The sequence below is a fragment of the Nipponia nippon genome, unplaced genomic scaffold (genome assembly GCF_047370975.1).
Source record: "Nipponia nippon isolate SJK-2023a ecotype South Korea unplaced genomic scaffold, ASM4737097v1 scaffold_1, whole genome shotgun sequence".
NCBI classification, from domain to species: Eukaryota; Metazoa; Chordata; class Aves; order Pelecaniformes; family Threskiornithidae; genus Nipponia; species Nipponia nippon.
In genome coordinates, this window is record NW_028262290.1 from 143,404,627 (window position 1) to 143,427,787 (window position 23,161).

The following is a 23,161-nucleotide window of genomic DNA, read 5'->3' on the forward strand; positions in this document are numbered from 1 at the left end:
TCTTTTACTTTGTTCCTCTTTACTGGCAGGCATTGCTTGCAAATCTAGAGTGCAACATTATTTAAATCCCCTTCAATTCATTTTCCAAACTTCTTATAAAATCTCAGTGCTAGTGGGACTCTCTTAGCCCCTTTCTCCTATCTGGACTATGATCCAGTCCAGTGATCTTTTGATGCTCAAGGCATCTGTTTTGAATTATGTCCCATTCCAAACAGATGTGTAACATCAAGAGCTTTGCAACCTACCAGAGGCTTATCCCTTAAAGACTCATTTCTTAATACCTATCCATCGCAAGCTCTGGCTCCACAGGATCGCTGTAGCTGCCAAGAATAACTAGAGAATCTCAGAGATCAGGTACTTTCAATCATCCCCATGCCAAATTCCTTTCATCCCGATGTGACATTCTTACTGTCCCTACCCACAGCTGGAATGGCACAGGAGAGCCATGACACAAAAAAAGCAGCCCTCCTTCCAGGCAAATAGTTGCTGTTGTGCTTCTACAGCATTCTTGGCTTCTGCAATTCTCATGTTAGTCTTCCAAGAGTAGGGGAACGCAGCCAAACCTTAGCTCTGGCAGATAGCCAAGGGGCAAGTCAGTGCCAGCATGACAAAAGCAACCACAGCTTCACCTCAGCTGTAAATACAAGGGCTGGGACTTTCCCTGAGACTTTGACGGGAAGTTCTTTCACCCCGCACAGACAGACAAGGCTTGCAACATCCCCTCATCTCGCCCTCCCCTGTGCGCTCGCCCTGGCTTCCACTAGATAAATGCCAGTGAGGCTGTCAGGGTTTCTGCACTCTGCTCCAGGCAATAGGACCTCTCTGCAGCTCCTGAGCTCTCTCTTGATCCAGCGCAAACAGCATCTCACCAGCTGGGAAAGCACTGGCTTGCCTAGGGGGACTGCAGGAGGTTGAGTGCACAGGTGAGTTTTACACAGATGAGACACGGGTTTCTCTCACTTCTGCAGGTGGATATGGGGAACAGAATGGCTAAACTGTCAACCTGAAAAGTTTAGGTGGGCTTGAAGTTAAATTTTTAAGTCTCCTGATATAATTTTACCCCAGCCTTTCTCCCTGCTAGACAACAAAATACAAAGCCAGGCCATGTCTCTTGGTTTTGTATTGACATTATACAACATATTAGTCACTAAGAGCTGATGTAAGGAAGCACTGAGACATAGACAGGGATTTGTATCTGTAAAGTTAGGACGAACCAGAACTTTGGGTTAGTCGATTGATATTCAGAGAGCTTACATAGCAGATAACAAGTTTGTTTAATCTTCCAGAGGTGTTTGCTATACTTAAAGAGGTGGAGAAAGCTTCTGCAAATAATGATTGGTCAGTGGGTTTTAAATGATGAAGCTAGAAAGCAGATTTCCTTTCCTAAGCCAGAACCAAAATTCTGGTTTGAATTTTAGTAGCAAGTGCAGGTACTACAAGGGTTTTTGATTTACCCCAAATCATAAGTTATTACTAACAACAGTTGGAACTAACGATTCTTTTCACTTCTGGATTCATATGTGGATTTCATGTTTTCTCTTCCCATTCAAGCAGCATACCAATTTTAATCCTGTTTAATATTTTATAAGCAAGGGGCTTAAATGCTGCAGAAAGAAATGGATTTTTCTTAACTATTGTCTTATACAAGCTCCACATTATTAATTCAGAGAACATTTACAGCTGTCAGAACTGTTCTTCAGCTTTGATATAGGAAAATTTCATATCCCCTCTAAATTTGCAACACAAACTGTCACTCATACTGTAGGCCAATTTTTTCAAGACTGTTGAGACTTTATAAAATGATGCAATTAGTGGTAGATGTAAATTCTTTTTTAGATGTGGCCTTCCTGAAGCTCCTAGATTTGTTAATAGCGATGATTTAGACTAGCATGAAGTAGTACTGTAACTACATACCAAAATATTCGAATAGTCATTGAGAAATCAAGCATCCCTGTACTTTCTTCCTCCATACTGGAATTTTCTCATACAAACATATTAAGCATTTTTCATATTTATAAAATTTTAGGCAGATGGCATGTTTTTAAATTACTTCTCTTAGTTACAGGCAGAAATTATAACTGGATAAGGGGTCTACTTCGTGTTGAGAAATTATTAACAAAGTGTGTTGCCTACATTAGGGTTTTATTTCAGAGCAGGAGCTCACTTGGGAACTCCCTCTGCTGCCCTCTGCCATGTCCCTTGCCGTGTTCCACATCGCAGAGGAGGCTGGGGACATGCCGTCTTGGCTGCTCTTGGGTGAAACAAAACAATCCCACCACTAATAGCAATTAAGGTCACAGGACCAGACTGGAGCTAGTCCAAAGTAAAAACCCCAGCAATGTGCCTAGCGTGGGCGTTGAGTGCTCAGAACCACCTTTTCCTCCCTACAGATCCAGTCCCTCAGAAATACAGACAGCAAGGCTGGCTGAGGCTTTCAGGAAGAGCAGTTAAAATCTGCATATTTTAAGGCCTCCTTCACTGCTTCCCAGTCTATTTTTATTAAAACCTGTTTATTTGGTAACTTCAAGATTTGAGCCAACTGTTTCTCCCACTTTGTTCTTAGTTACAGTGCTAGCAGAGTGGAACTGCAACATTTTAAACATTTTATTTTCTGTGGGACATTTTATAGATGTTGGCATTTTGACTTTGTTTTTATTCTATTTAGATTTTAATGTATATTGACTTGGGTTTTTGAAAGCTGGTTTTTGGGAAGAAAAGGTAGGAACAGGTATTTGAATGTCACCTTTACAGATGCTTATTGCAGTTCAAATGTGTGTGTGTGGGGGGGGGGGTTGTCCCTGCATGTTCTAAAACAAAAAATTGAGGTGTTTTTTCTTCTTTTGACATCACTGTTTAGACCCACATACTGTCCTTTTTTTTTAAATTTCTCTGACATGTATTCCCCTTGGTGAGAGCATGGCCAATGAAATAGTAAATTCACTTACTTGATGTCGTAGACGGGGCTGTGAGAAATGGGTGCACTCTCAAATGTCCTCGTGGAGCATCTTCTGGGCTGCCGACAACAGCTCTCTCCTACCTGCTGCCACGGTTTGGGCAGGGTGCTCCAGCAGGGCTGGGGCAGGCAGTGGGTGGCAGCTTGGGTAAGCGCTGGTTATATCGGTCCTTCTTGGAAACAGAGGAGGAGCGGGAATAGCTGCCAGCAAAAGCATTAATTAGAGGACTGACAAAGCTGCCTCCCAACCTCATAGTGACTACTGAGTACAGCTCTGGAGACACAATTGCAAAGGTGGCTTCAAACTATTTTTTTTACTTTACTAAACTGTTGAGGTGACCCTCTCCTGGTGGGATTACTGGAGAAATGCTCTAACTTTGGTGGTGGTGGTGTGCTGGAGGCACAGGTTCAGGGTACACGGCTGAGGACTGCTCTTCTCATGCTTGGCTGAGCTGCTTTGTGTGTTGTGCTGGCAAAGGGCTGCATATCACCCTGGTTCAGTGACAAGGCTAGGTCTAAACCTCCACTGGGAGATGCAGATCCCATGACTTGCTTAGGAAAACATGAGGTTAAGATTAAGTCAGGAGTGAGGAGAGGTTCTCAGCTCTGGATGATTTCCCTCCATGTGCTTTTCCCAAGTGGAGCAGCTTCACCAGGACAAATCTGAATATGCAGAAAAACCATTTCCATAAAGAGCATGCTATCCCATACAAATGAGAATATTAATAAATTTCATTTGAATTCTACAACCGAACTGCACCAGAGCTTCATATAACTTAGCACTTCAAAGGTGCTTAATTATAATAATCTGCTACAAACTGCTTGATCAATGGTGGAAGCGGCTCAGCCATACACCTCAGACACATTACAGCACCTGAGGACTGGGATCAAAGTGTTTTACTGCTGCCTGTCACCAATCCATTAGTGATACCAACTATGTGAGCAAATTTCTGTAGGCCTCTAGATAAACAAGCCTTAAGTGCTAAGAAATTTAGTTGAGAGGTTGATTGCCAAAGAGCAAAACACTTTCTAGCATCATTAGAGCACAGGACTGTTTGACAAAGGATTTCTCTGGGGTGGTCCCATGCTACAAGGACTGTGAGAGCAGGAAATACGTAAAAAGACATGGGTACTCACAACAAGTGGGTAATTATGCAATAATCATAATAGCATAAAATGGTAATGCAATAAAGACAATGGGTTTATTCAGAAAACCCAGTTCCTCATTTTGTATTGCATTTCCTTGCTGGAACCGCAAGAGAGGGTCACCCTGCAGGAGGGAATTATTTTGTCCAATTAGGCAACTACAAAAGCAGCATGACACTTTGTGTCGTATCTCCTGGCACCCTCTTCTCTCCTCTTCAGCTAAGTTTAGTAAGAACACATAAGCTTTTCATTTGTCTGTGCTCCATATCATGTCCCAAATATCCACCTTTTCCTTCACTCCAATTGCACAGATTGGCACACTCCCTTCTTGCTTATTGCATGGTCTTGACATGCAGAACCAAGAAGGTAACTTCTGCCTTGACCCCACATATTTCACAGTGGTAGGAACAAGAGATACCCAGCGGCCTTGTCTGAGACCCAGGAGCAAGTAGAAGACAGAAACCAGGGTAACCTCTCTCTGAAGGTAGCAGCCTCTCTGTAACAGGGCTCAGGCAGCGGAGATTTGAAAGAGATCTTGTGTAAAGTTTCCTACGCCCCTGTTGATCGCTGCATAGCATAACGCTGCCTGCCCTGTGCTCCACTGCAAGCAATTCGGTGGCAATGCTGTGCTCCAAGAGCAGTAGGTCACAGGCAGTACCCTGGCAGAGAGGTTTCATCTGTACCAACACCTGGGCTAGGAGCCAAGGTAATGACCCACTGCTGCGCACACCCGTCCCCGCCTGCCAGGCCAGGGAATTACCAGCAGCAGCTTGGGCATCTGCAAAACCTGAGCTGAACTCAAAGGGAGCTTTGGTCAAAAAAACCAAACTATATCTTTCCATTTCTCAGTATAGGATGCTGCCCTCAACAGTTCTGCTAATTTTTTATTAAACTCATCTCTGTTTTTTTCTTATTTTAAAAGCATGTTTTTAAATTCAGGCTTCTCAGCAGATAATTTTTGAAGCCTGTAGCTTAAGGTTGTTGCTTAAAGACTCCTGAAATCATTGGCTCAGTAAGAAGCAGAATTTCTTCCATCTTGAGAAAGAACTAGTTTTTAAAAGATTGCCTGATTTCTTTGTGAGGAACATAATTTCTTTATTTCTGAAAATATCAGTGTTCATTTAGCCCTGAAGGCAGGCACGTCTCTGCAGATGCCGCTTGACTGCAGTCAAGTAGGAGAGGAAAATGTTCAAGTCCATGCAAAAGAAAGGAAGGAAACCAAAAAAAGCAAGTAAATACATTTAATGTACTTCATATGAAGTGAATAAGGGAGCTGATAAATTTATCTACTGTTAAATTGCATGTCTTTAAACAGTTTTTCAGCATTTTAGTGTATAGGCTTCTGTAAGTAAGAACACAGATTAATGAACTTTCTGTAAAATCTGCTTGGCCCCATTCCAGACATATTGAAAATCCACATATATTTGTTTTGGCAAGAAAACTTCATGTTCATGCTCCTTTTTCTTAAATCTTTCATCATACTCTCCCTCCCACTCTTTAGGTTTCTAAGAGCATAAGACAGCCAAGAACATCGCCACTGTGCCTCAGCAGCCACCTTACCTTTGATTTTATCACAGGTGTTATCATTTTCTTCCTGTTTCTGCCAACCCGGTCCAAAAGCAAGTTAACTGAAAATCAACAATTCCATTAATGTAAATGGGAAGAGAATCAGGCTTACCACGCACTCCTAGAGCTCATAATAAATACCTGGTTTGAAGTCTTACATTTTTAGCACTCTGAAGGTCTGGGTTTGTTTGGTTGCTGGTGCAATACCAGCTAATTCCAGTCTCGGTGTATTCTACTGATGGGCTGTCAGTAAAAGCATCCCAAATAACATCCCCTGGCTCGTCCTCCGTGCCTTTCAACAGACCACAACAACATGGGGTCACAAGTGAAGACCCATTTCTCACTTGTTTCCTTCTCTTTTGGTGGTACAGACATGCATGTGGGTGCGTGTATATCATGAATTTTTTAGGGTGTCCATTATTTTAGCCTGATTTCTGTAGGAAGTGAGATTTCTCTGATCATGCAGAGGTACATGAGTGTATGTTTATGTGTGTTCCTCAATCATTTTTTTAGTGCTGATTTCAAACAAATATACCAGGAGGAGCGAGGGCCCTGTTTTCCTTATGTTACATGAAAAAAAGGCAACTGAAGACTCCATAGAAGAGTCCTGAAAAATGAAAGACTATGCTATATATATATATATATATACATTTAAAAGACCTAAAAATTGACATGAGAAGAAATGTTATAGGAGTCATCTCCTGTGATTGGAAACAGCTTCAATCAGTGCTTGTAATCAGCCAAGAAACACAAACCCCTAGGAAGCCAGGCTTCATTATTTCTAGTCTTATTTCTCTGTAAAACAGAGCTATTTGTTAATGTCTCTAAATGGCAGATAAAAATGCTCAGAAGAATAGTTTCACAGTGAGGGGATGACTCAGCGGGAATCCAGGAGGCACTGCTCCACGTGTGGTGGATCTGAAAACATGTCTTTCAAGGTCTCAGGAAATCTCCTGGGCCAACTGGGATAAATACAGTGCCCCCTGTGCTGTAGGCAGGTCTGTCTCTCCTTCTCACCCTTGCTCATCTTCAGGTGTTTTATGAAATATTTTCATTCTCCTTGCAGTTGACTAGGCTAGATTAAAGCTTAATACCTACACACCTCAGAACAGTACAACAGCCCTGAAAAGGCTGAGGAAATTACTCAAGTTATAGCTGGGTCTTACGTGTTTATGGGAGCAGTTGGAGGTGGTGAGATTTCCAGTTCTCTCAGTACTTTGCTATGGTTTAGACAACATTAAGCACATCTATTTAGGCCTATACTTCATCTGTTTGAAGAGCCTCCAGGCAGCTTTAGTGTTCTCCTGATAAAAAGTGAAGATGTGGGAAATGCAATGTCCTCTGCAGGAGGATTTATTGTCTCAAACAATTATTTTTTATCAGCTTTGTCAAAACTTGGAGCCCAGGATTTTCTGCTGAGAAGAACAGCAGATATTCATTTGCCTGAAAGAAAATTCATGAATAATTTGCTGTAATACGTTTGTTAGGAGCTATTCTGCTATTTTCTTTATGTGTTTAAGTACTGGATTAATCATGGGAGAGTAGTTTAGCCACATGCCTTTCAGTTTTAGGTGTATCAAGGAACAGAAAATGTAGTTTATAATTTAGGGCAGATTTGGTTCTACAACTGTCAGCTTATAAGAAACAGTATTTGTTACAGACTGTGTTCTTTCTCTCTCTGTGGGAACAGTAACATGAAATTTTAAGTAAATGAGATTGCCTCAGAGTAGTGTACATGTCTTTCCAAGGAGACTTCTTAAATCGCATTTCACCTGTTTTCCAAGCTACACAAGGATTACTGAATATTATGCATATGTGAAATACTTCATAAAAATATTTCCAGAGCTGCAGTACTACATATGCAAGAAATGAAGTATTAATCACTCTCTTTTTCTACTATATTTAATGGGCTACTACATGTAATTTTAGTGTATTAAGGCACTTTTGTCTAATACACACCTTTTGATCATAGATGACAAGAAAAAATGGGATTCTCATTTACAAAAACAAAAAAAAAAAGGTTGGGGATGACTACTTGTCAATACATGCAATAAACAGCCAAGGCAGTAATGAGAATTAACTGTATTCCTGAAAGAAATTGTTTAACTTTGGAGAACCTGACAGCATGGGAAACTAAAAATTACCAACCAAAAAAGTATAATTGCAAACAAAAATACGTACTCATTTACTTATTTGGTTGAAGTTCACCATGCCCATCCACAGTTATACAAGGATTTGAAGGAAGAAATTTAAAAAGAGACTTGATATAAAAAAAAAGAAAAAAACCCGCAACTTCCACTGCCTTTGATGATCTTGGTTGTAGGCACTGTTCTTCATTGCCACCAGCATGAGTACATGCCATTAGCATGGTGTCAAAGCACCGTGGTTACCACGAGTGCAGCCCACCCGTGTTTGAGAACGATGCACGTTTATCAGGTAGGGAAGGACCATGTGTATACAGAGGCACTGGGGAAGCAAACCTGATTGAACCTGTTTAGTCGGTTCAAAGAGGTACGAGAAAGGTTGGGAGGACATGGGACACCTCCAAAGGGCTTATTTTCACCAGTTCAGTCATAAATGCCAACTCAAGATCAGCTCACAGTTGCCCATCAGGATTAAGATGTGTAATCACATCAAGTCTGATGGCATGCTGGGCTTTCTCTCCATAGTGGTGGTGAGAATCTGGTTTTAAAGTGTTTTGAAAAAGACACACTCTGAATCTCTATTGGTGAAATGAGTTGCAATGTGCTTAGCCCTGCCTGTGTGGTTCAAACTATGTAAACAAGTTCTTGAACCCATGTAAGGAACTAAATGTTTTCAGGTTCTTCCTGACCAGGATGATACAGAGCTTTGGCTGAAAAAGACCTTTAGCAGAGGCTTGAGGACTTATATATGTGGATGCTGTGTGAGAAAGTTCAGCTGATCCTTGCTGTAATGACAATGAGAGATTTGGGAAAAAAGAAAATAGAAACAGACGAATCCTCTGTGTTAAAAGAGCAATAGAGTTAAGATGAGATGTAAGAAGTCATGCCAGCAGCTTAAAATGAGGTCTACAGGAGGGCATAGTGTGAAGCCAGACCACTTATCCGCAGATGTCCTGGTTTCACTACTGTACAAGCAAAGTTAAACACCAAAGGTTAGTGAACCTGAGGGAAGAATTAACTTCTTCATGCAGCAGCATACTATTGGAGTTCAGCTGTGCAATGGACTAAATTTAATAAGCTCCAAAGTGTCAATCCAAGTGTCTCCCCATCGTTATAGAAAAATAACCCTTTTGAAATCTGGAGAAACAAGCTTTTTCTGGAATGGTGAACCTAGAAAACAGATTGTTCATACTGATATTCTAGTACATGAATCACTGGAATATGCAGTCAATACTGTTGTCATGACTCATGTATAACTGTATATGAATTCACACAGATGAATCTACCCCCAGCATGCTATATAATCAGCCAGATGTATTATGTGAGGACCTTTATTTGCCTCCAGAATGTTGTACTAGAACAACAGCAAGCTGCTCCAGAGAGGCCATTCGCATGCCTAGCACTGTTTAATATTTGCATAGTGTAGCAGAGTCCCTGCTGTTATTTACAAGGAAATAGCAGTGAAAACATTTAGTTTACATAGAAAAAGGGCTTTTGATACTTTGCTTTTTAAGGTTACGCTCCCATACTATTTGTTCTGCATATAATCTTTATGACCACTTTTGGGATTATGATTTTTACAATGAGCTCAAAAAGAAAAAAAAAAGCAAGATGATAAATGGATCAGTGTTGTAAATCTTGAGACTAGTTCCTACAGTAGACAACACCATAACCTACCTGGATCACAGCTCTGCTGGCCATTAACTCTCTTCTTATTCTACTTATAAACCTTTCTTTTACATGGCTATGGATCAAACTCCTGGCAATGCTTTGGGCATTTATCTTCTTATAGTCCTTATAACCTGCTTCATCTTCTAAACTTTTGCCCTGAAGGTTTTGGAAAATGATAGAGAGGAAAATACAGAGGTTCTGTCATGGCTGGGAGTGACCACAGGCCACCAGACAAGATCAAGTGCTCAAAAATGGACCTGTCCATCTAGCAGAATGATAAGCAAACTATACTAGATTCCAAAGGTGGGAAGGTGATGTTCCACGAGAAGTACAATTTGAGAGGAAAATGAGGTCAGAAGACTTAGCAGCTGCTTAAAGAAACTATGTTAAAAGCAGAGACATAAAGATTGCAATGCAGAGCAAGGACTGCAGTAAGACAGCCACGTAGCTGGAGCTATGAGTCCTTCAGAAACTTCAAACTCAAATAGCATAAATAAATCAAAATCTATGGACAAGCACAGAAGAATAGTACTAATATCTTGATAAGATTTGAAAAGCCACAGCACAAAAAGAAATGTAGTTAGCAAGGTACATCTAGAATAACAAGAAGTTTCCTGTAAAAACATAAACTGTTCAAGGAAAATCAAGGAGAGAATTGATCCACCACTCAACTGAGAGAAAGCTATTGACTAATGACTCCAAGAAAGCCAGCTCTGTAATGCCTATTCTGCTCTTTCTTCACTAGAAGGGTCAACTGTGATGAAAGGGTTTACACCAGTAGCAAAGAGCTGAAAATTCCAGCTGGATGACAGAAGAAACAGATTAGGCGGTGCTCAGGTGAGTTAAATGACCTGAGGTCAGCGGGGCTGATGGAATTCACCTCACATTGTTCTGGGGATAACTGAAGCATTTCCACAGCCATTAATAACTATCTTTAAGAACTGTGTGGAAGAAGTAAAGTTTTGAAAGACTGGAAAAGCAAGAATAACAGCTATCTTTAAAAGTAAGAAGAAAGAGGAGGTGCAGAATTATGGCCCACTCCATTTAAGTACAATTATCAAACAAATAGAGGAAGCAAATAGAAGATAAGAAACAGGTTATAGGCACATGGATTAATCAAGAACAAATCATTCCAAACCAACCTCATTTCCTCTTATAACAGGGTAACAGGCCTTGTGAATCACAGAGGCTATACAACTTGACATGAGTGAAGTTTTTAGTATGGTAAATGTTAGAGAAGATTTCCAAAAGCATACTGGGAAAATGCAGTCTAGATTAAACTAATATAAGGTAAGGTTCTGCAGAACTAGCAAAAGAAGCATTTTCATTCTCTCAGTTAATCATTGTCAAAATGGAAGACTACATTTACTGCAGATATACAGGGGGTCTCTCCTGGCAAAAGTCTTGTTCCAGAATTTCATTAAATGGCATAGATGCTGGAATAGACACTATGCTTTTCAAAGCTGACGATCTGACAAAGTTGAAAAGGGCTGCAAGCATGTTAGAGGACAGGCTTAGAAATCAAAATGATCTTGACAAATTGAAGCTACAGTTTGAAAAAATATGGTGTTATTCAACAGGGATGAGTGCATGATACAGCTCTGAGTCAGAAAAAACTACAGAAATCAAGGACTGAGCAAGTGGCATGGGAGCAGTCCAGTTAAAGGATTGGGGGTATGTCGTGGTTTAACCCCAGCCAGCAACTAAGCACCACACAGCCACTCGCTCACTCCCCCCCGGTGGGATGGGGGAGAGAATCGGAAGAGTAAAAGTGAGAAAACTCATGGGTTGAGATAAAAACAGTTTAATAGGTAAAGCAAAAGCCGCGCACGCAAGCAAAGCAAAGCAAGGAATTCATTCACTACTTCCCATGGGCAGGCAGGTGTTCAGCCATCCTCAGGAAAGCAGGGCTCCATCACACGTAACGGTTACTTGGGAAGACAAACGCCATCACGCCCAATGTCCCCCCCTTCCTCCTTCTTCCCCCAGCTTATATACTGAGCATGACGTCATATGGTATGGAATAGCCCTTTGGCCAGTCTGGGTCAGCTGTCCTAGCTATGCTCCCTCCCAGCTTCTTATGCACCTGGCAGAGCACAAGAAGCTGAAAAGTCCTTGACTAGTGTAAACTCTGCTCAGCAAAAACCAAAACATCAGTGCGTTATCAACATTATTCTCATCCTAAATCCAAAACACAGCGCTCTACCAGCTACTAAGAAGAAAACTAACTCTATCGCAGATGAAACCAGGACAGGGTAACAGGATGCATTTACATTAGTATTTCAGTTCTGGTCAGATGTATAAGCAGATCACCACTTATCAAGCTTTTCTTACACCACAGAGAGCTCCTGGAGCATATGAAACTAGATTCTTTTCCATGAAGCTGAACTAGAAGACATGCTTTAGGTGCACCCCAATGCACTGCAGCTGCTGATGGGCACTCAGGCTGCAGTACTAGACCAAAGTTAGTCCAAGGTGGAAATCTCAGACACATGGATAGTGTGAACATCATGTGCTCAGCACCAGCTGTTTCACTCCACATCTTGGTTCCTGTTGCCACATACTACTTGTTAAAGTACTCATAGCCTTAATGCATCGCAAGCTGGCTATGAATCAGCTGTGTTGTGCATAAGACAAATGTGACAGCAGGACAATGCGTTGTCTGTGAGGCAAGTGAAGCAATCCTTTTCTATCTGGTAAAATCTCAGCAAGATACTGCATTCACTTTTAGCACCATATTGTTAATTAACAGTTGGAGCAGTTTAGCCTAGAAAGATCAGAAGAAAGCCATGAGAAAGATCACCACTCTCAGAAGCATGAGTTGCAGGGAAAGATCTGGGGTTGTTTTATCTAGAGAAGAAAAGGGTGAAATGGTAACAGCTTTCATGTCCAACAAAGGCTGCTGCAAAGAGAAGGGGGATAAATTGACACCTGTGTCTACTCTGGAGGAGGCAATACAGATTAGACATAAGAAAATCTGTCTAATAGTATGGCTGAGAAAGCAGTAAGAGAGGAAGACTTCAGGATCCACAACACAGGAAGGTTTTACAAACAGGTTAGACAAGCATCTGTCAGCCTTGGTTTAAACACAGTTCATCCTGCCTTAGGGAGGGAGGTGGACTAGATAATCTCTTCAGATCACTACCAGAGTTATTTGTTTTTCTTCTTTTTTAAATGTAAATAGTAAAATTATTCTTTCCTGCTCCTTTCATCTTGTCTTTCAACCTTTTGAATCGTTCCACTGATCTCCCATCTGCCATTTCATGTTACATCTTTCTGATCTTTCCATTATCCATCCCAGTCTACGTCTCAGTCCCATCTCTGCCTTTCCACTTTTGGCACTGTACTTCATCTACGGCATTGCTTCTGCTAGGAAATCCCTCCTTTTTCCCATGTGCAAGGCAATGTGCCTGTCTTCATTCAAATTCCTACATAACCAAAGTATTTACATACAATTGCTGAACTAAACATTGGACCTTCATTCAGTTCCCCTAATGTTTATGTAGTGGGTAGAAATGACAGTTTGGCACATTCAGCTTCTTTATTTCTTTCAGCACCTCCTTTTATCATTACTGACCAAGTTGTAATCAGCTCAGAGATTACCACCATTTTCCTTAAAATAGGGTAATTCATTGTATAAGAATACAGCAACATGCAGAAGAGAAAGGACACAGTTAATCATTACAGAAGCTTACATGGATTATCTTTCACATAACAAAAGGCATCACTAGTGTTCTAATGTTAGAGGGATGGATATAAGCAAAAATATTATGTATGGATACAAATCTCCATGCCTTTTCTCAGATAATATATGGGTACCTATATAAAAGAACAGATGATGATACGTTTCTTTGCTGGTATTTCTGCTTTCCCCTGGCGCTTTGAGAGCACTCAGCATAACCCATGGGCACAGAACGGACCCCCACTGCCCTCGGCTGCTTACTGAGACCCCAGTGTCAGCCTTTGGGCTGAGCTCCCGGACACCAGACTGGCCCTGTGCTCCTTGTGACGTACTTCTGCTTCACATCTTTCACACTGATGTATGACAATAACACACCTTGTCCTATAGCAAATTAATATCTTCTCGCATTGCAGCTATCACTGTCATGGACTCTGGAAGGCCATTTTCCTTGTTTTGACTTTACACCCACCCAGTTGCCATCAGAGGCTGCATTTTCTTCAAATACACGCAGCAAAGCCAGAATTTATCTATGCACTGTCTATGTGCTTATAACCTACCGCCTGAATTAACCTCCAGAAGTTCACTGCAAAGCCCACAACCTTCTTTTAGTTCAACAACAGCCAGCTGGCAGTGGAGAAAATTAATTTAATTTCTGTCTTTGTTAGAAGGAGGCATGGTCCAGAAGGCCTGGGATTTAAAAGCAAACTTGCCTTGTCTTACATGTGATTTTCAGAAGTAGCAGATGCACTATTAAATTAATATCAGTTTTACAATATATTTAATTTGTTAAAAAAATTCATTGGTGACCAGTTTATTTCTAATATATAATGTGTACCATCATAACAGCTATGGGCATCCCTTTTAAGTAGTTCTTAAAAAGAAAAGGTAAATTCTGCTTACTTTATTCAAGCAAACTGGTTCTCTTGTTAGAAATGGTATTAAGATAAATTAGACCACCAGTATTAAAGGCAGCTTTAACTCTTCAGCTTTCTATGGAATAATATTCACTGCCATGTACAAGTCCCTTTACATCTTAGATAGCATTCCAAGAAACTGTATTTTGAAAAAAAGAATGTTCCTTACATTGATTTTTTTTTTCATCTCCCTCTTTTTCTCTTTTCTGGCAAGATGAGTTCAGTGTTCACTAGCAAATGAGATGTTCAGTATTAGTGAACAACGGAAGCACATTACAGACTTATTTCTTGCTGGTGTATTTATTTCTATATTAAATATTTTTATAAGCTCAAACAAAACATAACTTTAACCGATCTATCAAATATATTACCTGGCAACATCCATTTGAGTTTTGTTTCTCTCCAGTCTTACTCTGGAGAGGAGAATGATTTGCACAGTTCACTCAGCAATAACTTAATGTTTTCTTGAGAGCAAATACAGAAGTTTTGAACTGAATGATCATGTGTTACAAATAAGTTTTACTTTTCATTTTAGATAGGAGCCTGCTTTGTTAAAAGGAAAAATTGAGAAAGGAAAGTTGAGTCTTATTAGGTACTGAGTTGGACCATTTATTAATATTACATATGCAACTCCTTTTTGAAATACAGACTATCCCCAAAAAGGAGTTTTATAGCTTTAGTCACATTAGAGCCTCATGGGACATTAATAAAGCCCTCAGAGAATGATTTTTAAATATGTCAAAGGACTTTGCATTTGTATGCATGTGTCAGAGCACACAGATATGCAAGACACATTCAGATGGGTCCCTTTGAGTAGCTATGTTCATGCTCAGTGTGTTACTTGACGAAGTACACAGAGTCCAGCTGGGCAGCTGGGACTGCAGCTTCAGGAGCGCTGGGGTTAACACCCTGCTGCACTGCAAAGCCTCCCGTGGGACCTGCACGAGCCACACAGGCCACGAGCACACAGATCCTCGGGCCCTTCTCTGCCTGAATCAATGCCTTCCCCTAATGACCAGAACCAAACGCCCTTGGCAGCTCTCTAAATCCCAAGGCTCCCACAGCTCATTGCAAGGATGGTGCTGAGCAGGCACTGATACCAGCTGAGGGCTAGCTAGCTACATCCAGAGCTAGTTCAAGCCAAAATCTTCGCGTATGATTCTCAGCATTTCTCTGCCTATCTTGCTAATGAAGCTTACACCCTACAGCACAGGCCAAAAAGATGTGTGCATCCCTGACTCACGGCCCTTAAGTCCAGGTCACAGCAGGGTAGGGGAAGTTCAGGCTTGATTTTTTTTATTCACCAAATAAATGCAAGTTTTGGGTCAAACAATTTAAAATCATGGTAGATTTTTAAAAAGCAAAAACTGTTCTGGCTAGAGAAAAATACAAAAGAAAGTGAAGAGTATCATCTCAGTATTTTTAAATGGCAGAGTTTCATTCTGGTGCTTCACAGAAGAATGTAAGGAAATGGTTAATAAACAGCAATAGCAAAACAATTGTTTTGGGTCTAGCTAACCATTCCATGTATTTCTTTCCTGCAAATTGGAAAATCAGTTATTCCCACAGCTTTAATTAAGACAGTTGCCTATGATGCAGTGAAAGGCTTGAATCAGGGCTCCTGCAAATTAAATGGCTGCTCTAAGTACTAAATTGCTGGCCAGTCCGAGAGAGGGGTCTCTCAAGATCTCCTGTTGGAGGTCTTCTTTCGGGCCTTAGGTTTTCTGGTCTGAGTTCACGTTTTGTAAAGTGAGGACAACAGCATGTGGACCTACTCCAAGGCCTTTGGAGCAGACCTTTTCGATTCTGTATGTGTATCATGAGTTTCACGCTGCAAGTACAGAGCGTACATACTGCTATGGCATGGATAATACATTAAAGACGTTGAAGCTTCCAGGTACAGTGATAAAAGAGGATAGATAAAAACCTCAAAGAGATTTTTATTATGAGTAATATATAAATATCAAAAATAAATGTTCAACATCAAATATTCCAATTGCACTGTCCAAATGCTTCACGGGACATTCTTCAGGAAATTGAAGAACAATAATAAAACAAGCTGGCACTGACTAGTCATATTAAGGAAATACTGAGGACAACAGATGATAGGTTTGTAGCTACCTTTATAGTATCTCTTCTTCAAGTATTTTACAAAAGACCTTCCAGGTTCTAATCTGATTAGAAACACACTCCTCTTTAATGTTTTTCTACAGCATAAATAAACAGAAATTACTCTGAAACGTGTGCAACCCTTGCTCTCTGTGCCTCTGTATCCTTTCCTCCTGCTTTCCCTTTGAGAGAGGAAATCTGCAACAGTTCAGCTGAATGTTAAAATTCATAAAATGGATGGAAAAGAGGGTGCTGTAAGAGATGGAGAGGTGAATATCCAGAACTCGTTTTTAAAAAACTGTACAGAAATCTTCTGAGAGTGTGTATTCAGAAGACCGTGCAGGAAGCATATTAAGAGGCAAGAAAACTCTCAGATATTTATTTTGTATAGCCAGAGTGGATGCTAACCTTTCATTTTCAAGAGACTGACGTTTTGCTTAGTTTGCTCCTATTACTTTTTTTTTTAAACAGATGAATAAAAATTCTTCCAACAAAATGGCTTTGGCTCCTAACACTTCTAACAAAAGAGAGACAGTGTGCATATTTGGAACTGGAGATTTTGGAAGAGCTCTGGGGCATAAAATGATTCAGTCTGGCTACCCCGTCGTGTTTGGAAGCCGGAGTGCACAGACATCCAGCCTGATTCCCAAGGATGCAGAGGTGTTGAGCCACGCAGAGGCAGCACAGAAAGCTGCCATCATCATTATAGCAGTCCAGAGGCAACATTACAACTTCCTTACACCACTAGCAGAAATTCTCCATGGGAAAGTCTTGGTGGACGTAAGCAACAACTTAAAAATAAACCAGTATCCTGAATCCAACGCAGAGTACCTCGCTCAGCTGGTGCCTGGCGCTAAGGTTGTGAAAGCCTTTAACACTGTGTCAGCCTGGGCCTTGCAGTCGGGCACACTGGATGCAAGCCGGCAGGTAAGGCTGAGCAACGGGGGTTTTCAGTGTCATACAGTTATATATTGTACCGTTTCTTAACAGCTAGACAAAACACACGCGGGACACACAAATCGGACAGGGTTGAGATGGCATTTTCACAATAATTGTCCATTTCAAATTACACGTGAGCTAAACTTTACTATTGGTTTGTAATATGGCATGACAAGGAATATCAATGGCTTCCCTCCCAACTCAGTAAGGTGTTCGGAGACACTAGAGAAGCAAGGAAAGAAAGATAGCAGAGCTAGAAAGAGAGAGACAGCAAATCAGGAGGAAATGAGGGCTGCATTAGTTGTTCACCAGGAATGTAAAGATAAACAGAAAGGAGATAGGAAGAATATATCAAAGCAAGAATAAAATGAAGAGAGCAAAAAAAGGGAGGCAAGGGATATGATGGGGCAACAGAATGAGTATCGGCAACAGAAGTGAGCTGGAAGGTGAACAAATTAGTAAAGTTTTCTAAATCAGAATCCCTCACCACAGAAGTTAAACACAACAACAGTGTGTGCAAACCATTTTGACCAGCTCCTTAACCACAGGCCAGCGAGCACAGAGCTGGTCATAGGAAGCAACACAGCAGCTTACTTGAAGACAAATCATTTACTGTTACACTGTTTTCTGCTGCTTTGAGGGACAGTGCTCTTGTACAATACACGGTTTCAGCCAGCTACTCAAACCATTCCTAGCTTTGCTTTCTGCTGCCAGATAAATGGTTTTGGCTAAACTAAAGGCGCAAGGACTTCAAAGCCTAGGCTCTACAAGCCATCATCATATCAACAAGAACAGAAATTTCCCCCTTTCTCCCAGTTCCAAAAGGAGTATTGTCTTGCACACTCACAGAAAAGATGGTTTCTTCACTATTTTACTAGACTTGGAAAGAAATAATATTTACTTTTGTGACAGGGCAATCATGTTTTAAAGATCTCTGTCCCCAGTTCCCTGGAGTCCTTATGGACCACTGTAGCAGCAACTGAAAATTTTGCTCCTATTTACTCCTACAAAATCTTGTGCTTACAAACTCCTTGCAGGTCTTCAAAAGAGTATGTTAAGTCTTTCAGGCAAAGACTTGTACTAAGTGTGTTATACATTGTTCTTTACAGATACAAAATTTTGCCGCTTGAAACAATCTCCTTCCCCAAAGGAAAGATTTATATTCTTAGTTCTTGGACCTGTTGGCCAAGAAAGTACTTATAGGCTACTTTTTGCCTATATAAATTAAGGCCAGCAGGAAAGCCAAGTAGCCTAGGAGGCTTGTGCTCATCGTCCATATCCAGGTAGGACGGCAGTAGAGGATGTCACAAAAGTCTGTCTAAATAAAACTTCTGTTTGTTTTTGGCTGCAGGTATTTGTCTGTGGAGATGACATGGAAGCTAAACAAATGGTGATGGATATTGTTCGTGCACTGGGTCTCACTCCATTAGATAAGGGATCCCTCTTGGCTGCTCAGGAAATAGAAAATTACCCTCTGCAGCTCTTTCCAATGTGGAAGTTTCCCATCCTTTTGTCCCTTGGCCTAACCGCATTCTTCTTCTTCTACTGTTTGATTCGTGATGTAATTTACCCTTATGTTTATGAAAACAAAGACTTTTCATTTTTTATTGCAATTTCCATTCCAAATCGGATCTGCCCTATATTGGCACTCATCCTTCTCGCCTTGGTTTATCTTCCTGGTGTACTTGCTGCAGTTATTCAGTTATACAGAGGTACCAAATACCGCCGTTTCCCAGACTGGCTGGACAAATGGATGCTCTGTAGGAAACAACTTGGACTAGTAGCCTTGGCATTTGCTTCTCTGCATGTTTTGTACACTCTTGTTATCCCAATTCGCTCCTTCGTAAGATGGAGAATCAGCAGTCGAATCGTCTCCCAGGTAAGTCTTGTTAAGCTCTATGTCTTCCTTTATTCTAGCCCTGTTACAAATGCTACCTTCTGCCTTGAGCTTCGGAAATCCATGTGGACAGTCTAATGTTCTTTACAATAGGGTTATTTTCCTAGTTTCTGTGTTCCTTTTAATCATTGGTATATCCAAAGTTTGTTGATATTGAGTTGAGGGGACTTCTGGCCTCAGTCTTCCTCCTAGATAGTTTATAAATTAATAAAATAAGCAGGGAAAATGTAAACATTAATTTAAAGAAACATATTTCCCTATTTCTCCATATACCTTTAAGAATGACACATATTTTGACTTTAAAAATGGCACATATTTTGACTTTCTGACCTTATTTAACAACAAAGGATCACATACTTGTCCTCAACAGTAGGTCTACAGTAGTGTAAAACACATGCCACAATTACAGGTACATCAAACCTATATGTAATATTATGCCTCTTCTGCTTTTTGAGCAGGCGTTCAAGATAAATGTCCAATGATTTTCAGAGAGTTAATGTATAACATTTATCTCCTAGTTACCTTAAAGGATATTTTTTCTGCATATTGATCCTAAAACTGCTATCACTAAGATATACCTGGTCTTCTTTTCTTCAGGCACTGAACAATAAAACAGAACCACTCAACACCACTAATGCCTGGCTTAGCGACTCTTATTTGGCTTTGGGGATTTTAGGATTTTTTTTATTTGTTCTTCTGGGAATAACTTCCTTGCCTTCAGTCAGCAACAATGTCAACTGGCGAGAATTTCGATTTGTACAGGTAAGAAAAAGACTTACTCTAAAAAACCTTCTTCCCTTATAAACTATGACCACAGGCAGGTTTACTAGAGACTTAGAGCTTTCCTCCATTAGTATCTCCAGATGTGATGCGTGCACTATCCACAGTCACACGGTGAAAAAAATCTACACAGCTATACAGCTCACCTGTAAAAAACCACAACTGCTCTGATGGCTGTGTATGGTACAGCTGGGATTACTGCATTAACAAGAGAAAATTGGGAAGACCTGAGCTACTAAATGACAAACAGAAAGCTGACATTGTGGAATTATCGAATTCCACAATTATACTAAGTCACAAAATATTTTAGCCATTTATTGGGCTAATTTTTTCGGTTCACAAGATAATTCAGTTAAAATGGGTCTGAAAAATGACTTTATAACTCAGATCCTCTCAATGCCAAGCATCTAAAGAGAATCTGCAGTTTCTGCAGACTCTAAAAACTGCTGTGCCTATAAACAGGCTGCCCTTGGTAACACTATAATCTCAGCCCCCTGTTCAGAGAAAGCTTGGTGCAAGCTGCCGTGCCTCTGCAGGAGCTGGGCTGGCAGGGGAGGGGAGGCCAGGAAAGGGGAAAATGACTATCAATGAATGTTTTATCAAGGCCAAAAACTTGCACAGTATGGTAGTTCTGGATGGATTAGCACTAGAGCAAATAAAAGCTTGGATCTCTCCACTGAATTTCAGCATTTTCTCTGCATTTTCACAAATACAACAACCACTAGGCAGTATGTGTGAGCTAGCAAAAATGATCAGGATTATTGATGGAGAAAGAAAAACAAAAAGAAGTGTGTTTCACCTAGATCCATTTGAATGAATCTTCATTAAAAAACAGTAAGAGCCTTTATGTTGTATAAAATAGTTTCATTTCAGCAGTCCCCAATTAGTCCCAAAGTTGGCACATTCCACAAAGCTTACTGTGTCCTGTAAATTGCATTTGTTCTGGTTTAATTTACTGTTTTAACCTCCACTTCTTTCTTTCTTTCCTTTGTTCTCCCCTAGTCCAAACTGGGATATCTGACACTAATTTTGTGCACTGCACACACATTGGTTTACGGTGGAAACCGGTTCCTGAGCCCGTCATCATACAGATGGTATCTTCCAAATGCCTATATGCTCTCCCTCATTGTTCCATGCATTGTACTGGTTGCCAAATTTGTGCTTATATTTCCCTGTCTAGACAAACCTCTCACGCAAATTCGACAGGGCTGGGAGAGAAAGCCCCAATACTCAGAACAGTCAAATTACATTATCAACAAGTCTGCTGTATAATTAGACTAACCTGTATTATCAAAAAGAAGAAAAAAAAAAAAAGATTATGAAGGCATATCAAGATGAAGTTCTGAGCCTCCTTTATCCGGAGAGTGAAAGAAAAAGTGAAAAACCTGGCCAGGCCCTGAGTAAAATAAAGCCACCCCAATGACAAGCTTAAAATACAACTCAAAGCCATTGAGTTCCTGCACCCCAAGCATGCTTTCACACAGGCACAGGCCCTCTCTTTTGCTCAGTATATCTCCCCTTGCCTATTCACCCTCCAATCCTAACAAGAGTATGAGAGAAGTAAATGGTGCTCCATGTCCCTCCTCTGTTGTTCCAAACCTCCTCCAGGTCTGGCAGAACCAGAGTAACCTTTGGCTTTAGATGGCATCTGCCCCTCTTCCCTGTCCTGCCCATTGAGGCTCAGGTCTACATGCACCTACACACATGCGCGCGCGCCCACGCACATGAACACACACCCTGCTTCCACCTCCAGAAGCCACCAGCACCTATACAATAGTCATGGGATGGATGCTGGCTGAGGAAGAGCTCTCTTCTTCCCAACATCAATTTATCCTCCATCAACATCTTATCCAAAAGAGACCTATGTTCATACCTCAGAGATAGCTGAGTAAGATTTGTTTGGTTTGTGTACAGGAACTCTAATGTTCAAAGTGTATGGGCCAAGGATTACTGAATCCTTGCTTCTACTGTTCTACCAGAAACTCAGGTGGCAAGGGGATGGATGAGAGACCAAAATGCCAGAAAGACATGAGATGTGCTCACAAGCTTAAGCTTCTCTACAAGTAGAGGCAAAAAATGGTCAGTGATTTTTTGTGTAAGCAGTGAGTTGTAAGGAAACAAACTGAAGGAAAATCATATTGTATCAGAGGGTTGTATTATATGTCATGGTTGTATCTCAAGAAGAGAATATTGTTGATTTTTCAAAAAATAAATCTTTGGATGTAATATTACAGATATTCTACAAAAAGATACATATTTTAACCACAATAAAGATTTTTTTTACAGTATTGAACTCTGTTATCATTTCTGGAACCTCTTTTGATATGATGCAGCTGCTGGTACGCTCAGTTGCACAAAGGTGTTGGAAGGCCTTGAGCCAAGGAATAAAATGGGATCTTGTCTTCAGCCAGCTGCCTGGGCTCACCTTCCCCCGTCTTTGTTTGCTCCTTGGATGCTCACATAAGCAGTTCTTTGCTTAGTCATCAGTGTGAGCTGAGGATGTTGTGGAAAACCAGGATCCAGCTGGGATTGTGACCTCCTGTTAAACTGGAAACAGAGGATCTGACAGCCTCCTTCACATTGGAGAATAAAGAAAAGGCAAAATGTGTTGGTTTTTATAGGAGGATAATTGCTTTCTATCTTTTGTCTCTCTGTTGTTTTCCTCCCTGTCCATACAGAGGATAAATACTCACAAATATGAAAGTATGAGCATGCTAACTAGTATAGCAAACTGTGCTTTCAAACAAGTACTATCAAGCAGATTTAAAAGAAAGAAAAAGAACTATCTGAATGACACTTCGCAAAACATTTCTCAACAACGAAGTCTTTTTAAGTTCTAAATGTACATCCCCTCTTCACGTCATCCTCTGGCCCAGAAAGAACCTGTTCTCAGTCCCCAAAAGAATGGTAAAGGAGTCTGCTGTAACAGCAAGACTCGTAAGACTTGTTCTCTAGACCCTTCACCAACTTCATTGCCCTTCTCTGGACACGCTCCAGCGCCTCAATGTCCTTCTTGTAGTGAGGGGCCCAAAACTGAACACAGTACTCAAGGTGCGACTTCACCAGTGCTGAGTGCAGGGGCACTATCACCTCCCTGGTCCTGCTCGCCACACTATTCCTGATACAAGCCATGCAGGACTATAGCTCCTGCAGGAAAGACACAAGAACTTCTTCAGGGACTGATATCACGTTGCTTTGTTACGCTGAGATTTACTGAAAATGCTAAGTGGCTAGGTACAATTTGCAATTTGCCGTTTACTCCAAGAATAAAGTGCCAATATCTGCTGTGTACAAACCGAGGAGACAATGCTGCTTGTTTGCACAGGGTGCGTGTGGCAGCTCTCAGGAGCTGATCCAAAG

The 23,161-nt window shown here is 40.8% G+C and overlaps 1 protein-coding gene across 1 annotated transcript; it reads left to right on the forward strand.

Moving 5' to 3' along the window:
* The first annotated feature begins 756 nt into the window (after nucleotides 1-756).
* STEAP4 (STEAP4 metalloreductase) lies at nucleotides 757-22,063 on the forward strand. The gene is made up of 5 exons (XM_009466623.2): nucleotides 757-923; nucleotides 16,657-17,112; nucleotides 18,476-19,003; nucleotides 19,619-19,783; nucleotides 20,804-22,063. Exons 2-5 carry the CDS (start codon nucleotides 16,657-16,659, stop codon nucleotides 21,071-21,073), a joined length of 1,419 nt encoding a protein of 472 aa, XP_009464898.2. The 5' UTR covers nucleotides 757-923; the 3' UTR covers nucleotides 21,074-22,063.
* Nucleotides 22,064-23,161: the final 1,098 nt, after the last annotated feature.

What these genes read in the sequence shown, in the direction of transcription:
- STEAP4 (XM_009466623.2), top strand. Translation starts at nt 16,657, where the DNA reads ATGAATAAAAATTCTTCCAACAAAATGGCTTTGGCTCCTAACACTTCT. An exon ending in CACTGGATGCAAGCCGGCAG is followed by an intron (nt 17,113 to 18,475) that starts GTAAGGCTGAGC and finishes TTTTGGCTGCAG; the next exon opens with GTATTTGTCTGTGGAGATGA. An exon ending in GAGAATTTCGATTTGTACAG is followed by an intron (nt 19,784 to 20,803) that starts GTAAGAAAAAGA and finishes GTTCTCCCCTAG; the next exon opens with TCCAAACTGGGATATCTGAC.